This window comes from Scomber scombrus, chromosome 17 (genome assembly GCF_963691925.1).
Source record: "Scomber scombrus chromosome 17, fScoSco1.1, whole genome shotgun sequence".
NCBI lineage: Eukaryota > Metazoa > Chordata > Actinopteri > Scombriformes > Scombridae > Scomber > Scomber scombrus.
In genome coordinates, this window is record NC_084986.1 from 1,441,501 (window position 1) to 1,460,059 (window position 18,559).

Below are 18,559 nucleotides of genomic sequence, written 5' to 3' on the forward strand. Positions count from 1 at the left end.
AAACACTGCAGTACAGTCATATCAAATATTACCTCCTGAAGAAAACCAGCAGTTGTCTGGATAAACACGAGTGAAATAAAATGAATGAATGTGCTGCCTGTGCAATAAATACTGTTCATAATAAATACTATATATTGTAAATACTGTGAGGGTGCAGTACACTCTACAGCTGCAATGAGTAGTTGATTTGATGAGTTGCAAGTACTTAAGATTCATTTTTGTAAAATTAATGTCCAAACTCTGATTCAGCTTCTTAATTATGAAGCTTTTCTGGTTTCTTACTCTGACAGTAAACTGAATATTTTTGGGTTGGCTGAAAAATAAATGAGAACATGAGCTGTGTTTGAACCAGTTTACTTTATGATGATTTACTGTATTATATTAAAGGTATTGTTTGATTAATTACCTTGATGGATGTAAAAGTATTCACCCAATTATTTTGATATTATTTATGCACATGTGTGGTTGAAGGTCTCCCCCTGCTGTCCATACTAAGTATTGCATCTGTGGTAAAGAGGTGAGCGTGACGGATACTGTGTGTAACGGGTGTGGAAGTGGTATGACCCAATAGCAGCACAGGACCAGGGAGCAGTTTTAAATGATCTTATTTTATAGTCCACAAGGTAAGAGAACAGGTATCTGGCAGGATGTGTAGGGGGACAGGCTGGGCTCAGGGTCATTGAAGACAGACTTACAGCAGGTAAGACAATGCCAGTAGCACTCACGGACATGAGGTTGACCAAGCTGGAGTTTTCTGGGCTCTCCTGACAGGACCGAAGCCAGAGGACAGGAACAGGCAATACTCAAAGTCAGGAACAGAAGGCTGGTGTGTTTACCAGGGAAAACACAAGGAGAGGAGGTCAAAAGCAAGCAGGGTCGAAACCAGGGAATCAGTCCGTGAATCAGTGCTGGAAGGTCTGGCATGTAGATGAAGCAAATGCAAATGACGATCTGGCCAAAAGTGAGTGGACAACAGGAGTATATATACTGGCTTGATACTGATGAGCTGCAGCTGAGTGAACAGGTGAACAGAGTTAACTGATGGTAAAATAAAATAACAAATAAAAAGTCCAAATTCTCTGATTCAGCTTCTTAAATATGAATATTTTCTGGTTTCTTTAGTCTCTTTGTTTTTGTCTGTGTGCCATTTTACTTTATTATGATTGATTGGTGTAAGAGTATTCACCTAAATAGTTTGATTTTATTTATGCATATGTGTGGTTGAAGGTCTCCCCCTGCTGTCCATTAATAAGTATTACATCTGTGGTAAAGAAGTGGGATTGATAGATCGTATGAATGACAGGTGGGTTGAACTCATGATGAGAAGAGGAGATCTGTGATGTCTTTTGAACACACAGCAAGCTCTTTTGTTTGTTTTTGTAAGGAGAAAGTTTAAATACTGAACGCAGCATTATGAAAATAAATGGATGTGATGCAACATAACAGAGATGATTGTGATTGTTTGAAACAAAGCGTGGTGAGTCAGAAACCACTGACAGAGACAAGTGTCTGTAATTCTTGAAAATACACTGAGAAGACACTACAAGCTGAAACTCTGATCAACCAAACAACTAATCAATTAATGGAAAATATAATAAGAATAATCATTAGTTGCATTCTGACATAATACAGTGCTGAGTACATAAATACAGGACAGAGTTAAAGACGTAAAATGAAAAAATATGACAAGAAATAGACAATACCCAACAAAACCCTACAATAAGAACATAGAAATAAAAATCAAACAATAAGAGTATAAAAATCACCATGGTAACCAAATAAATATCATATTAATGCCAGTTACTGCTGCTTGGGTCGGTCATTCATATAAATAAATATTAATAATAGCTGTAAATAAAAGATGTTTCAAAATAAACATAGATAAATAATGTAGTAGTATATACAGTAAACACACACAGGAAACAGTGAGGGTGTGATGTGTGAAGGTTTACACAGCAGAGGTAAAGGTAGCGTATGTAGTCTTGCAGAGATCTTTTTATCTTTAAATATCAGAGTGAAGTGTGTGTGGTAGATGTGATGTGGAGTTGGTGTGGGTGGAGTTATTGTCTTCACCAGCAGAGGGGGCAGGTTGTTATTTAACCCTCACATACTGTTCATATTTGGGCATTTCTCAGTTTCCCCTCATTGTTAGTCTCTATACATAATTTTTGAACCACAAATCATTGATGTATACCTCATCAGCCATTCATAAATCAGTGATTAATCCTTAATGAGGCTTTCAGAAAGCAGAGAGAGTGTAATCTTTAGGTTTTATGCTTTTTTCAATGAATGATGAATAAACAGTATTTTTGAATGGGGGTTTCAGCATTTTTGAAAATCAGTATGTAATGGTTTAGGTATGATTATATGTGACTGTGAGTGAGTGAGCACTGTATATGTTAGCGTGCTAATAGGGTTACTAACACTGGCAGGTACAACTGATGAATGGGGCCCAATGACAATTAAAGTGGTCACCTTGTTTGTTTGATATTTCTTTGAGTCTTTATGTGATGTGTTCAGATCAGAGGTGAAGCCACCAACAGTCTGTTTTTACAGCACAATTGGCTCATTATTCATTTTATACTGACTGAGTTGTATTTTAGTGTCAGTTGTGTTAATAGTTGACATCGATGGTAACAGCTCGTCTTTTTCCCAGTTTTGGGTTGAATGGAGAGTTTTTATCATCAGTGTTTAACATAATCTTGCAGGTTTTTGAGGTTTTTTGGTGAAAGGTTCATTGTTTGAGTTGATTATTGGAGGTGGTTGGTAGGTTGATTTTACCCTTCAGACAGTATGTCAGCTGTGAGTATTACAGGAAGCTGTTATCACTGATATCACACCTCTGTTTAAGGACTTCATATGTATCAGTGAGTCGTCTTCAAGTAAATATTTGATGTGTAAAATAACTTTGTTCCATATATTATTCCATAAATATGGAGCAGCTTGACCTCTCTGAACAAAGAATATCAATTCAACTGAGTTTTCACAAAATTCCTTAAACCTATTTATTTACTTGATTATTTTCATTTACACACATATAAAATTCATTCTGTCGTACATGTTGAAATTAGAGAAATACACAAGTAGAAGTAGTATAACATTACACATCGATTAAGGCAAGGAGAAAAAAATGCTGATTATGTAAAAACAAGTGATTTTGAAAATAATATTTTTACTGAACTGTAAAACAGCCAAAGCTGCCCAGCAAACATGGATAATATTTACATCACCTGCAGAGGCAAGAAGAACTAAAGGAAAGCAGCCCATACATGTTATTATATACATACATGTCAGACACATGACATCATATAGAAACATACGTTGATGTTAATGATTGAACACAAACTGAGCTGATGTCAAACAGACTGGGATGTCTGGTGGACATTTTCAGGAAACTTCACTTTAAGATCCTGATAAAATGGAATAACTAACAGCCACTAACAGCTGCTAGATGCTGCTCCAAGAAAACTTTACTGAAGTGAATATCAGAGTCAACACAGTTTTTACACATCAATTCAGTCCAGAGGAGATCATTTCACTACTTCTAATAGAAACTATATTCTGACATTAAAGCACAGTCAGTGATCCAAATGAAACCAGAGTGAAACCTCGTCCACCATCAACATTTAAACACAGGAAGCTGCTGTCACTTCCTGTTTCTATTGTTCACTGGTGAACAGAGTGAACAGTGATTTCAGCAGCTGTCTTCAGTCAGCAGTGTGACTGTTTGTCTCCACAGGAGGAGACTCTCCCTCAGACAGAGGACACAGAGACACTGAGGCACCAGGCCACAAGACTGTAAACCCAGGATACAGAGGTTCAGTGAATGTGGTGTTGAAGGTGTGGAGGTGGATCAGTGTGTCAGAGGAGACTCTGTAGAAGGACAGAGTGCCAGCAGGACAGTCCACATACACTGCTACTCTGTTAGAGACAGAGGAGGAGGAGGAAGAGGAAGAGGAGGAGGAGGAGGAGGAGATGTATGTATCTCTCATATTGTGACGGACAGAGTAACCATCATCAGAGCAGTTCAGACACCAGGACTGATCGTTCCATCCAAACAAACAGTCATCACTGTCTCCTTTCCTGCTGATTGTTCTGTAACTCACTGATATACGAATTCTTCCTCCCAACTGGACCTCCCAGTAACAGCGACCAGTCAGAACATTACTACACAGCAGCTGAGCCCAGTAGTCAAATCTGTCTGGATGATCAAGATATGACTGATCCTCCTTCAAATATGTCACCTTCCTGTTGTTATCAGACAGTTTGAGTCTTCTGTGTACTGTGTTTGTGTCCAGTGTGAGTTCACAGAAATCTGATGAAGAGAAGAAGAAACAACACAGCAGCAGTTTATCATCTGACACACCTGATGGATTTATTCTCTGTTTAACTTCTGATCTGTTGTTCATTTCTATAAAGTTTCATGATGACACGTTTTGTCAGTAATGTTTTAATGAATAAATACCACAAAGACCAACTTTGTATTTAAAGAGAAACTGACTGTGTGCTGTTTAATTGTCATGAATCAAATTCAATCCACACTTACACTTCTTCACACCAGGTTTTAACCTGTGCTCTCCACCATGGTCCACCCTGGAGGAAGAAACACAGTCACAATGATTTTCTATCCAACATGAGTCCTAACTGCTGTTCAACATGAAGCAGTGTTCCTCAGTTTGTCAGAGTGACACAGAAACAGGCTGAAACTCATCTGTCTCAACTGTCTGCTGGATTCTTTCACTGAAGTCTGAGAGGAAAAGACCTGGGGCCTCATGTACAAAGACGTGTGTGGATTTCCTACTGAAACATGGCGTACGCTCAAATCCAGAAAACGTTGTACGCACAAAAAAATCCAGATGTATGAATCTGTGCGTACGCATGAATCCAAGCACATTTCCTTTGTACATCCCAATCAACGTGGAATTGAGCGCACACCCGACCCCTCCCTGTCCACGCCCCCATTTAAATACGCAAATCATATTTAAATGGGCCCTGCACCTGAGATTCCCCTCTCTGCACGATCAGAAAATTAAAACAAAAGAATGAGTAAGACGGGAAAAAAGAAGAACTTTACAGAAAGCTAATTGGAGACGCTACTCACTGAAGTGGAGGCGCGCAAAAATGTACTCTTTGGCACGCTGTCCTCCGGCATAAACAATAAACGCAAGAGGAGTGAGTGGGAGAGTGTGTGTGAGGCTGTCAATGCTGTGGGGTCAGAAAAGTGCACACATGCTGAATTGAAAAAGAAGTGGTCCGACATCAAGGTGGATGTGAAGCGGAGGACGGCTGCCCGACGCCAAAGTGTGGCCAAAACAGGCGGGGGGACAGAGAAGAGGGGCCCACTCCGTTTGAACAGAGAGTCGCCGCAATCGTGGGTGACACTGCTTTCTCAGGGGTGGTGGGAGCACATGTGGGTGTCTCTGATTATCCCCAAGGATCACACAGTATTGTTGCAAATTAATGCAGAAGTGCGCAGGGGAAAAGATGACGCTGATTAAGACATTTCACACTTTACGCACAGGGTTATTAACACGAGTACTCTGCACACAGAGACAATCAGGGGCTTGTTAGAAAAATCTGAAGCTGTAGTTTAACCAGCAAGTCACTAACTTTAACCACTGACTAGTAACGATGCTGTGAAGACGGGATATGTATGTGCGCCCCCATACACGGGGATTAATATTACCCATCGCGCACAGTGCCAGCTTGTCTGTTCCCAACCATGCTGTTACTCAGAATCGTGCGTTGAACCAGGCCACCTCGCCACAATGTTGGTTAATTGCATTTGTGCATCACATATGATCGCTGTATCGCGCTCCAAGGCCGGCGGCAGCTCTGCGCACTGTTCCAGGAGGATTGCCCTCGGGAACCTAAAGCGGCTGATGAGCCAGTTGTCATCATGTGCCATTAAATCCTCTGTCTCTGAACACACGCTCTCTTCGTATTACACCATGTACAATGTCTTCTAATACTGCTAAAGCAGCCATTGTTGTTAACGGTATTTTCTGCACCACTCTGCGCATGCTTTTATATCCACTTTTGTGATTGCAGACACGTGGGTGTGTTAATTGTTCACCAGTGTTAATTGTTCATGTTCTGATGTGAACATCACTCAGTCTGAGGACTAATTGTTTTCACATTAATTTATTATAACAGTTTCCCAGCATCACCTCTAAGTGTCGCCAAAGGATCAACAGCTGTAGAAACGTGCGTACGCCAGCCATGAAGTTGGCGTGAGGCACGTTTCCACGGTCATTTCACTCTTGATACATCTGAACTTTGCTGTGAAAAAGAACGTACGCCACGTTTTTGTGCGTACGCACCCTTTGTACATGAGGCCCCTGAAGAAGTAGATGTGATGAACAAATATGTCCTCCCACATGATAAATCACTATATTAAATATTGATCTCTGTATGTTGTCCTGAGGATAGAGCCAGTCATCACTTCAATATCAAAAGGAGACATTTTTTTATGAATCAAACCTAAGAAGCAAAACATTTTACTGTAATTGTATGCATTTGTTCATTCATTTGGTTTGAATATATAATAATAATATTTGAAAGACACAATAAGAAGAAACAAGTTAAAGTTCATGATACAAGTGATACAAGTTTGGGTTTTTCTGCACTACCACAACTTAACTTATACAGAAACTTCCTACATATACAAAGTAGACTTCTAGACCTTATATTCATTGTCTATCTTTTTATATTAGTAAATGTCTTATCTGTTGTGCACTTCAATGTTTACTTTTTAGTATTAGGAAATGTCTTGTCTTATCTGTTGTGCCTGTGCACTTTATCTGTTTCACCTTCTCGATTCCTTTGTATGTCTAGTACATGTGAAGAAATTGACAATAAAGCTGACTTTGACTTTGAACTTCTTTATAATAGACAGTGAATACATCAATAATAAAACAACAGATGGACTCTCCTGTAATGAGTTCAGAGACACCAGGAGATCATGAAAGTTCAACGAAAGAAGAACTCAAATCAAATGATCTTAGACCTGTTATTTCCATACCTGAGAGTGTCCATTCTCCAGTATGGATCCTCTAGTCCAGCAGACAAAAGCTTCTTTCCTGAGTCTCCCAGATGATTGTAGCTCAGGTCCAGCTCTCTCAGATGGGAGGGGTTGGAGCTCAGAGCTGAGGCCAGAGAAGCACAGCCTTCCTCTGTGATCAGACATCCTGACAGACTGGAAATATAAAAAGGTTGATAACACAATGTTTTAATCATATCCAAGAATCCTACAGATGTGCAGAATAACTGAAATTTCTCTGAATATAAAACAGCAACTGGTAACTGTATTTAATGTCAGAATCAGCTTTATTATGATTATTCAAGACAAGAGAATTACAGATGATGTATCCTGACCTGAGAGTTTCCAGTGTACAGTGTGGACTCTCCAATCCAGAAGAAAGCTGCTTCACTCCTGAATCCTGCAGATTGTTGTTACTCAGGTCCAGATCTCTCAGATGGGAGGGGTTGGAGCTCAGAGCTGAGGCCAGAGAAGCACAGCCTTCCTCTGTGATCACACATCCTGACAGACTGGAAATATAAAAAAGGTTGATAACAAACATTTTTTAATCATAGAAGTATCAGAATCCCACTTATGTGCAGAATAATTGACATTTGTCTGAATGTAAAACAGCAACTGTATCTGGAAGGCTAAGAGCATTACCAGAGACAGCACACACCCTGGACACTGCTTCTTTGCCCCCCTGCCCTCAGGAAGGCGCTACAGAACACTGAGCGCCCGCACAACAAGACTAAAAAACACCTTCTGACACAGAGCTGTTACAATTCTGAACACCCCCCCCCCCAACCCTTCTATCATCAACACACGTACACAAACATTTCTATATTTATTATATGTACAAGGCAGCTGGAGGACTGCTCCAACAAAATGTCATTGTCCTGTACAAAGACAATAAAGACTATTCTATTCTATTCTGTAAACTGTATGAAAAGTCAATCAGCTTGTCATTATTCAAGACAAGAGAATTACAGATGATGTATCCTGACCTGAGTGTTTCCAGTCTACAATGTGGACTCTTCAATCCACAAGACAGCTGCTTCACTCCTGAATCCAGCAGGTTGTTGTTACTCAGGTCCAGATCTCTCAGACTAGAGGACTGGGAGCTGAGAACTGAGGACAGAGCTGCACAGCTTCTCTCTGAGAGGTTACAGCTACTCAGTCTGATGAACGATAAGTAAAGAACACAAAATGTTTAATTTATCATATTTAAAATTAAACATATTTAAAATAGTTCATATATCCAGTGTTTCATCCACTTACAGAGCTTTGTTGGAGGCTTTGACCACTGGCAGCAGCCTCAAAAGAGCCTCCTTTGAAGCAGAGTATTTCTTCAGGTCAAACACATCCAGATCTTTTTCTGATGACAGTAAGATGAAGACCAGAGCTGACCACTGAGAACGAGATAGTTTATCTGTGGAGAGACTTCCTGATCTCAGGGACTGTTGGATCTCCTCCTCTAGAGAATGATCATTCAGTTCATTCAGACAGTGGAACAGATTGATGCTTCTCTCTGCAGACAGATTCTCACTGATCTTCGTCTTGATGTACTTGACTGTGTCCTGATTGGTCTTTGAGGTACTTCCTGTCTGAGTCAACAGACCTCGTAGGAGAGTCTGATTGGTCTGCAGTGAAAGACCCAGGAGGAAGCGGAGGAACAAGTCCAGGTGTCCATTTGGACTCTTTAAGGCCTCGTAGACAGCACTTTGGTAAAAATAGACTTTAGACCATCGGGATGTTGTTCTTTCTTCTGCAAGCAGATTGACTCCAGACTTGATGAATGTCAGACGGACATGAAGAGCAGCCAGAAACTCCTGAACACTCAGATGGACAAAGCAGAACACCTTGTCCTGGTACAGCCCTCTCTCCTCTTTAAAGACCTGTGTGAACACTCCTGAGTACACCGAGGCTGCTCTGATATCGATGCCACACTCTGTCAGGTCTGATTCATAGAAGATCAGGTTGCCTTTCTGCAGCTGCTCAAAAGCCAATTTTCCCAGAGACTCAATCATCTTCCTGCTGTCTGGACTCCAGTGTGGATCTGTCTCAGTTCCTCCATCATACTTGATGTTCTTCAGTTTGGACTGAACCACCAGGAAGTGGATGTACATCTCAGTCAGGGTCTTGGGCAGCTCTCCTCTCTTTCTGCTTTTCAACACATCCTCCAAAACCGTAGCAGTGATCCAGCAGAAGACTGGGATGTGGCACATGATGTGGAGGCTTCGTGATGTCTTGATGTGGGAGATGATGGTGCTGGCCTGCTCCTCATCTCTGAATCTCTTCCTGAAGTACTCCTCCTTCTGTGGGTCAGTGAACCCTCTGACCTCTGTCACCATGCCGACACACTCAGGAGGGATCTGATTGGCTGCTGCAGGTCGTGTGGTTATCCAGAGGCGAGCAGAGGGAAGCAGTTTCCCCCTGATGAGGTTTGTCAGCAGCACATCCACTGAGGTGGACTCTGTAACATCAGTCAGGATCTCATTGTTGTGGAAGTTCAGAGGAAGTCGACACTCATCCAGACCGTCAAAGATGAACACAACCTGGAACTCTTCAAACCTGCAGATTCCTGCTTCTTTGGTTTCACTAAAGAAGTGATGAACAAGTTCTAACAAGCTGTACTTTTTCTCTTTCAGCACATTCAGCTCTCTGAAAGTGAATGGAAATGTGAAGTGTATGTCCTGGTTGGCTTTGTCTTCAGCCCAGTCCAGAGTGAACTTCTGTGTTAAGACTGTTTTCCCAATGCCAGCCACTCCCTTTGTCATCACTGTTCTGATTGGTACATCTCTTCCAGGTTTGGCTTTAAAGATGTCTTCTTGTCTGATTGTTGTTTCTAGTCTGTCTGGTTTCCTGGATACTGTTTCAATCTGTCTGATCTCATGTTCATCATTGACCTCTGCAGTCCCTCCCTCTGTGATGTAGAGCGGTGTGTAGATCTGATTCAGAAGGGTTGGGTTTCCTGCTTTAGCGATCCCCTCAAAGAGACACTGGAACTTCTTCTGCAGGTTAGACTTGAGTTTACGTCGACACTCTGGAGCATGAGTTCCTGAATGAGCATACAACAAATGAAATCAATCAGATGATTCTACAGTAAATTGGTAGAATGTAAACATTAAACTGCAGATGTTTATATTTTCCTCACTATGAAATCTATTCAGCTCATCAATTGTGGGCAAACAGTTTCTGACTGTTTTCAGCTCAGAATAATTCATAGATCTGATGCAGATGTGTGCATCATATTTACAGCAGAGTTTGAAATATATACCTCTCCCATGTTGCCTCCATTTTTTCTCCATCATGTTAAATCTGTTAAAATTCTCTTACTGCTCTGCAGACGCTCAGCCAGCTCCTCCTGCTTCATTCTCCTCAGGAAGTGCAGTGTGATCTTCAGAAATGCCTCTCTGCTGCTCCTCCTCTGCTCTTCCTCCTCACCGTCCAACACCTCCTCGTCCTTACTCTGACTCTCTAAGCATTCTGGGTAATCTGGACTCAGAGCCTTCTGCATCTTCTTCAGCTCGTTCTTCACAAACCTGCTGATGTTCTCCTCCAGCAGCTGGAACAGAATCAAATGTAAATGTAACTGGTAGAAGTCAACATCAGATCATCAGTGACAGACTGAAAAGCTGCTGGTCTACAGAGTGCAGCATGGAGACTGTTAGGACCAGAATGGTAGTTTAGTATTTAGTCTGTGGCTGTTGTAGTTAGCAGTAGTAGCTGTGCTTTACATTTACACACCATAAATATGGAGTCCAGCTGTGTTTGATGCTGCTGGACAGACTGACCACTGAGAACCTCTGAGCTCTGCTGATGAACTCTGTGAAGAAAAGATGAAGTCTCAGAATAAATAATGACACTCAGTGTTAAAGGTGTTGTGTTCTATCACAATGGATCCAGGTAAAACACTCGGCTGTTCTGTCTGACCTCTGATCATTTGTCTCTGTAAAGACTTTGTACCTCTGTTTAAAAACTGTTAAACAGATAAGGTTTGTGGTTTTTAGAAAAAGTGTTCGTAGGAGGAGTGTGTGTGTTTGTATTTATGAGGACATTGTGTGTAAATAAAGTTTTAGTCAATCAAACGTCTTCTCATGAGAGTTGGATAATAAAGATTTTAAAGTCTGACCTCTGATCAGCAGACTGATGTCCATGTTTGAAGTAAATAAATCGACCCATAGACCGGTCACTCTTCATGGACACACAGCTGGGTTCAGGAGGATCTGGTTTCAGCTGATGGATCCTGATGGAAACAGAGAAGAGATAAAAACAAGTGTAACTACAGTGTTGATCCTGAAGAATGTGTGTTTTGTTGGATGTCATACATGGACGTTTCTACATAAACCTGCAGTAAGAAACTGATCCACACAGCTACAACAAACTAACTAGCTTAGAGAGCACTGAAAACAACCTGCATTTAGTTTGAGTAACAGCTGCCATCTAGTGTAGCAGTTATGAATTAAAATATAGTTTGAGGTTTCAGAAAACATAATTTTCTTCCTTTCAACATTATGCAATTATATTCCATTTAACTTTTTTCCCATGTTCATAACATGAGAGCAGTGTGCTGTTTTCTTAGCTGCTGTAGTCATTGTGAGTCAGAGCAGATCTTTTGTCCCTTCAAACAGAATCTCTGGTGGGTTTTAGTTCCAGTTGATAAAATGTGATGGAATAAAATCTAAAAATGAACACTGAGTAAACTCACATATTGAAATATAGATGAAGATTTGTGATTTTGTGCCCAGATTTTATTTTTATATGACTTAATTTTAGGGATGTCCGATATTATCGGCCAATATTCACTTAAAAATGTAATATCGGGAAATATCGGTATCAGGTTTTTATAACCGATATTTGTTCTGTAGGCTTCAGAATTTCCGAGCCTGCGTGAACGCAGCATGGGACGTTTACCGGCGCTTGATGACGTATAACAACAACACGCTAGACTCGTGGGTCTCTAACCGTGGCTAAACAAGTTCATAGCGTCCACCGCCATGTACACGAACACACAAACAGAAGGTTTACCTCCTCGTTGTCATTTTCTCTGTTATGCTTTCGTCGAGTCGCCCCTGTGACGTCACCGTCAGAGTCCGGTGACCCTAACCCTAACCCTATCTGGGTCCTATCTGGGTCCTATCTGGGTCCTGTCTGGGTCCTATCTGGGTCCTATCTGGGTCCTATCTGGTTCCTATCTGGGTCCTATCTGGGTCCTATCTGGGTCCTACTCTGCAGAGTCTGGTGGGTCCTATCTGGGTCCTATCTGGGTCCTATCCGGGTCCTATCTGGGTCCTACTCTGCTGGAGACACAACAGCTGAGATGACCGAGTGAGAGGACGTTCCTATAAAAGGTCCCGCCTCCAGAAACGGGGCTTATGTCTGTGGTTCTGAACTATTTCCAAGTGTTCCCTACGGATAGTAAATGACTGCAAAGCAGCATAATAAATATGGCAGTGCTATATTGGCACTTTGTTCCATAACTTAAGTTGAAGTTGTTCTCTTATTTTGCACAGACAGTGTTTACATGTGGAAAGCCATGTTGCATTTATGTTTGCATCCAGTGGAGCATCACAATAAAATTAGGCATAATGTGTTAATTCAACAGTAGGAGATATGTTATGTTTTTACCTACAGTAATAGTTTTGGTGTAAAAAGCCTGAAAATATCGGTATCGGAAATTAAGAGTTGGGGAATATCGGAATATCGGATATCGGCAGAAAAGTCAATATCAAGCATCCCTACTTAATTTGTTTTAAATGTGTTGAGATTTAAATCGAAATCGGCTTCTGGTCCAATTTGTGAAAGTGAACGTTTCCTCAAGTGAAGGTCCAGAACATCATAATGTCCATGTTATTTCTCTATCTATCTATGTATCTCAAAGTAGCATTGTAGTTCCATCAGCATCTGTGTGTTGTGGATAGACTGTAAAATAACTGTCAAATGACTGTCAAATAAATACAGTAGAATTCATTCATTAGTATTTAAACTGAACTTGTGGGATTCAAATAAATAATAAAGTATTAAATTAATAAAAACAAGATAAATTCATTTTTTCTTATATCAAAGAAAGATGGCATTTCAAAATAAAGTACATTACAGAAAGCTTTTGATTGTGCTTCTTAGATGAAGTGCTTAGTTTTAGAAAAATGAAAAAGAATCCCTTTTTACTTTTAAACCTAACTTAAACTTAGACCATAAACTTAATTTCACATCTAATAACTTTATAACTCCATGTGCATGCATGGTTCTGATTGGCTGATTAGCATCACATGAGAAGATTCGCTATGCACAGTGGTCTGTGAGTTTCCGAGGGCCATTGTGGACTGCAGTCCGCCTTTTAGTGACCCCTGGTATAGATGATGGATGGATGATGAGAGCTGTGAATGTGTCACATGATTGTGAGGTTTAAATGTTCTTACAGTCTCTCAAACCAGAATCCAACTGTTTGTGGATTTTAACTCTGGGTTTGATATTTGTACTGAGATATGCAAATGTGACATTAATTCATAAAAAAGAGTCAATAGTAAAGAATCAATGAAGTGATCACAACAAAGACATCACACCTCGGAGAATGGAGACAAACAGATAAAACATTGTATATTCTGACCTCTGATCAGCAGACTGATGTTCATGTCTGAAGAAAATAGGTCGACCCATAGATTTGTCACTCTTCATGGACACACAGCTGGGTTCAGGTTTTGGTTTAAGTCTAGGTTTAGGTTTAGGTCCAGGTCCAGGTCCAGGTCCAGGTCCAGGTTTAGGTTCAAGTTTAGGTTTAAGTTTAGGTTTAGGTCCAGGTTTAGCTTCAGGTTTAGGTTTAAGTTTAGGTTTAGGTCCAGGTCCAGGTCCAGGTCCAGGTCCAGGTCCAGGTCCAGCAGAGCCTGGTCTGAGCTGCTTCTCTGGGCTTCAACACAACACATACAGAGCTTTGAGTGTGAATAATGATGGTGGAGTGATGTGAGTGGAGAACAGTGATGGGCAGTTAGAGATCCTCATCTCACCTCTGAGCTTTGGTCTGGCTGTCATGTTCCCCACACAGAGAGCTTTTAGAGGGAGGGACTCCCTCCTTTCTGTCCTCACACTGATCCATAGCAGAGAAACACCTTCACACAAACACAACAACATGCTCATTCATTACAACCAGCTGCACATCACACACACACACAGTAGTTGTTATTACTTTCAATAACATGCTGGTGCTGAGCGTCAGAACTGGGGAGTGACAGTACCCCATCTTGACAGTCTGTGGGTGATCTGTTAAAAATCCATCAGCACATGTTGGCATTCACACCCATATTGTAAGCTTTCATTATATCATAGTTTCAATTGTCAATTTAAATGACTGATATCTACCTAAATTGTTAAATAGCCTACTACTTTATACTTAATAGCCTAATACTTTTGCAAACAAAGTAATGTCATCATGATTATGGATCAGAAGTGCAATTTACACTACAGGGGAGCCAGGAGGAGCTTGGCTCTCGTCAATAACACATGACCCCTGATTTGTGATTTTTTAGCAGAGGGGTCTCTAAAATACTGACAATATAGGCTAATATTTGCTCAGTCTGCGAATCGACATTATTAATTTCTCTGTTATGTGGTAGTCAGCATACAGTGATGTTAAAAAGAAAATCCAAGTCAGTTGACTCTGAAGACCAGAGGCAGTGGCGTCTCCTACCGCAAATGTTATGTTAGTGACAACCGCTGATGTTACACCTGCTGCTGGACTGCTGTCACACAGACCTGCTAACACCTGGGATGACAACGCAGGACAAGCCGGCAGAAGAAGTTGGAGATGTGGATAACAGTTCAACAGCTTGACATCTCTGTGTCTTATTTGTGCTGATAAACTAAAATAGGCTACATCTCTCCACAAAGTATACCATACCCTGCTTGGATGTATTTTATCATACAGTGATGTTTGGTTTTGATATCCATGTGGAGATTTTATGTGTTCATTAATTGATTGATGTCAGTTCTCTGTCAGTTTCCCCACAAAATACATGATATTGTTGGCACGCTGCCATTATACAGTTAGACAGCAACAAGTCATGTTTTATTGCTTTGGAAAACTGCAGCTTGGTTGCACATGACTGTTACTTCAGGTCTGTACCATTTGTAAACTTTGTTCGTACCTAAGAGAAAATCCTAAATATAACAAAACTGGTGAATGCAGCAAATCCTCGTAAATCACTCGTACCCATAATATAAGAACAAATTTGTGCATACGAGTGTTTCTTGCATCTGGACCAATGAGATCTGATGTGGCACTGTAGTTGTTACATGTTCCCACTCCCTTTTCTCTTCTTACTTTCAAGTGCTTCTGATGAGCTGATTAGTGGGTGGACCTGCTTCTCCTTAACAGGGAAGAGCACAGGAGCTCTCACGCTTTCTTCCTCCTGACATGCACCACTGACCACCTGTGATTTTCCTTTTGTTTCATTTTGCTCTTCACGAGGACGGGAGGCCTGGCAGTTCAGGTTTCAGCTTACCTCTGATCAGCAGATTTATGTCCATCGTTGAACTTCTTAGGTTCAAACATCGACCGCAGATTCTTGACAGACACCTGGCTGAGTTCATCAGAGTCTGGTCTGTGCTGCTTCTCTGAGCTTCAACACAACACACACAGAGCTTTGAGTGTGAATAATGATGGTGGAGTGATGTGAGTGGAGAACAGTGATGGACAGTTAGAGATCCTCATCTCACCTCTGAGCTTTGGTCTGGCTGTCATGTTCCCCACACAGAGAGCTTTTAGAGGGAGGGACTCCCTCCTCTCTGTCCTCACTCTGATCCATAGCAGAGAAACACCTTCACACAAACACAACAACATGCTCATTCATTACAACCAGCTGCACATCACACACACACACAGTAGTTCTTATTACTGTCGATAACATGCCACAAATATTCAGAGACAATATGGACATTGATGAGGCAGTAAAACAATTATTCATTATTTCAACAAATGTCATATTACACCCAAAAATGTCATTATTACATTCCCAAATGATATTTGTATGTCCGAAATAACTTTCTACAATCCCCAAATTCATAATTGTAAATGTTGTTACAGCAGGACCAAAATATGTCTTTTGTCATAAACAATCAATCATCAGTCATTTGTAAAATAGACTCCATATGTTAGTTTTAGTCTCAACAACATAATCATGTTTCCTCCAATTCTGTTATTTCTCAAAATCCTCAAAATTGATGTAATATACCAAATTGCTTCTTTGTTATATCCTGAAACAATAAAAGGGGATGTAGAGTAGTTAGTGCAGAAAGAAAAAGAAGGTCTGTGTTTTAAATCTTTACATTTATCTTTAAATATTTAAACTATGACAGAAGTTTAACAGTTAAACTCAAACATAGTTCACATGTTCTGTTAGTTTGGGCCCCTGATGTCTGAGGGGCCCTAAGCAGCCTCTAAGGTCCCTTACAGCTGGCTCTGGTCCATCTAGAAAGGATTCTGCAGGCTTTGACTGTTGAGACATGAACTGTGTTAAATGTGCTTCAGTTAAACAGAGTCAGTCTCAGTGTTGTAAGATGGAAGATTGAACAGTTACAAAATGAACTTTAGTCAAGTTGATCAAAGCTGTTCAACCAGTTCTGACACGTCCTGCATTTTTCACTGATAATAATGAGATTAAAATCAAACTGCTGTTGGTTTACCTGTTAATCACTAACAGTCATACATGTAAATAGTTCTAAAATAACTGTAGTTTATGATGGATTTAAAAAAAAAATCAATATTCAAATCAGCAACCATCAAACAGGTATTTTAAACAGCCAATCAGCATGAAGAAAACATTTGAGCTGTAGTCAAACAGTGATACAACACAATGTGATCAAAGTGATGGTGTTCATCAGACATTTACAGATTTCTCTGGTAGGATTCTCACCTGCTGAACTCACTTCAGGTCAACTTACAGACACTTTCCACCTTCATGTGTAGAGGAAACACTGGGAGAGAAGAAGCTGCTCATTCTCCCTCGTCAGTCCTGCTGTCTGTGTGCATTTGATCTGAGGACGCTGTCACATCCTCATAACTTCACAGTACAAGTCTAAACAACATCAGAGTGACGGGAAAACCAGTCTAACCGGTCAGTGTCAGAGAAATCACACATCACATGTAGTTCTGCTATCTGTCCACTAGATGGTGCTAACTGACCGTGTAATTATTTACAGAGCCTGAGATCTCCGGCTGGGCCCTTCACTCTGTTCCTCATAACTTCAGAGTTCATGTCTGAGTAGTTAAGTGAAAGTAATAATGCTGTAATCATGGGATCAAACCTGTGACCTGCTGTTGACATGCACATGTTGACTTTAATTTCCACAATATAGACTTTAACATCTGACACTTTTATATGAAGGGAAGCTGGAGGAGACAAGATGTTGTTTGTATGTATTGTTTGTTTGTGTTTGTGAGACAAAGGTTTTGAATTGTGAAAAAACCCTGAACATGTTAGGTGACTAAAAACAGAGAAAGTCTTATCAGGAGGATACTCTCTGCAGCTTTTTACAACCTCAATCTGCAGACTGGAGGCACCTATATGTGTCTGTGGGAGTGCTGCCATAAACAGGGATCAAACACAATCATTAGTGACATATATACATGATCACATAGTGCAACACAAAACAAAGTAATTCAATCAAAGCTGAACTACTAACTGGGCAAAGCAGGCAAATGCTTTTTAGTCTCACTGGTGAAGATCTCATTTCTAAATGATCTGGAATGATTTAATCTCTAGTTTCACTGCACAAAAGTTTCACCTACACTATCACCATGGTCCATTCAGAGCATTTGATCATATCATGACTTCAAATTGTATACTCTAATAAAGAGAAACAGAATGCATTATTCGACCTCATTCAGTAAAATCAACATCACATGAATAATTTACATGATTAAACTCAGATATATGACATATATAATATATAACGTACCGCTTTTCAATACATCATATCTTTACATTAAGTTCACAGGATTTGTACATTAACACAGACAATGGATTACATTTATGTGTGAGTGTGATAGCTGTTTGTAGACCTGGTAATACACGTTTTCCATTTCCTATATAAGTCCTAAACTCAAGAATGGTACTGGATTCTCTGAGACTGGGTTAAGATATATCTTCCACAGAAACTCTTCCAGTCTGTCTGCTCTCTGATGTTTGTCGGCCTCATGTCACATACACCTTCTCAGCTACTTGTATGTTTTAGGGTTTTTTTTAAATACAGGACTTGCAGTACACTGTTGTTTTGCCTCTGTTAAAAAAAATCTAACAATATAAGGCCTTCAGCATAGACACAAACAAATGGGGGGGAAATAATTACAGTGGACTTAGACTCTAATAATAATAATCACAATGCTGGTGTAACAGATATTTGCTGAGTCTCATGTGCCTACAACTGTATAAAAGAGACTGAGACACAATATTAATGTATGAGATCTGTGACAGAGAGCACACAGGCAGCATTAAAGTTAGTTACCTTTGTTTGGATCATTGAAAAAAGTAAAGACGGCTAATC

The 18,559-nt window shown here is 40.3% G+C and overlaps 1 protein-coding gene across 1 annotated transcript in view; it reads right to left on the reverse strand.

Moving 5' to 3' along the window:
- Positions 1–17,186, reverse strand: part of LOC133997995 (NACHT, LRR and PYD domains-containing protein 12-like) — a 53,904-nt gene extending 36,718 nt beyond the window's left edge. Inside the window, exons 1-9 of the mRNA XM_062437734.1 lie at positions 16,930–17,186; positions 15,734–15,835; positions 15,520–15,636; positions 11,157–11,270; positions 10,772–10,850; positions 10,361–10,589; positions 10,302–10,315; positions 8,303–10,065; positions 7,378–7,551 (exon numbers count right to left, since the gene is read on the reverse strand). Coding sequence (XP_062293718.1) covers positions 7,378–7,551; positions 8,303–10,065; positions 10,302–10,315; positions 10,361–10,589; positions 10,772–10,850; positions 11,157–11,270; positions 15,520–15,636; positions 15,734–15,822 — 2,579 coding nt within the window. The 5' untranslated portion in view covers positions 15,823–15,835; positions 16,930–17,186. The remainder of the gene's footprint in view (positions 1–7,377; positions 7,552–8,302; positions 10,066–10,301; positions 10,316–10,360; positions 10,590–10,771; positions 10,851–11,156; positions 11,271–15,519; positions 15,637–15,733; positions 15,836–16,929) is intronic.
- Positions 17,187–18,559: the final 1,373 nt, after the last annotated feature.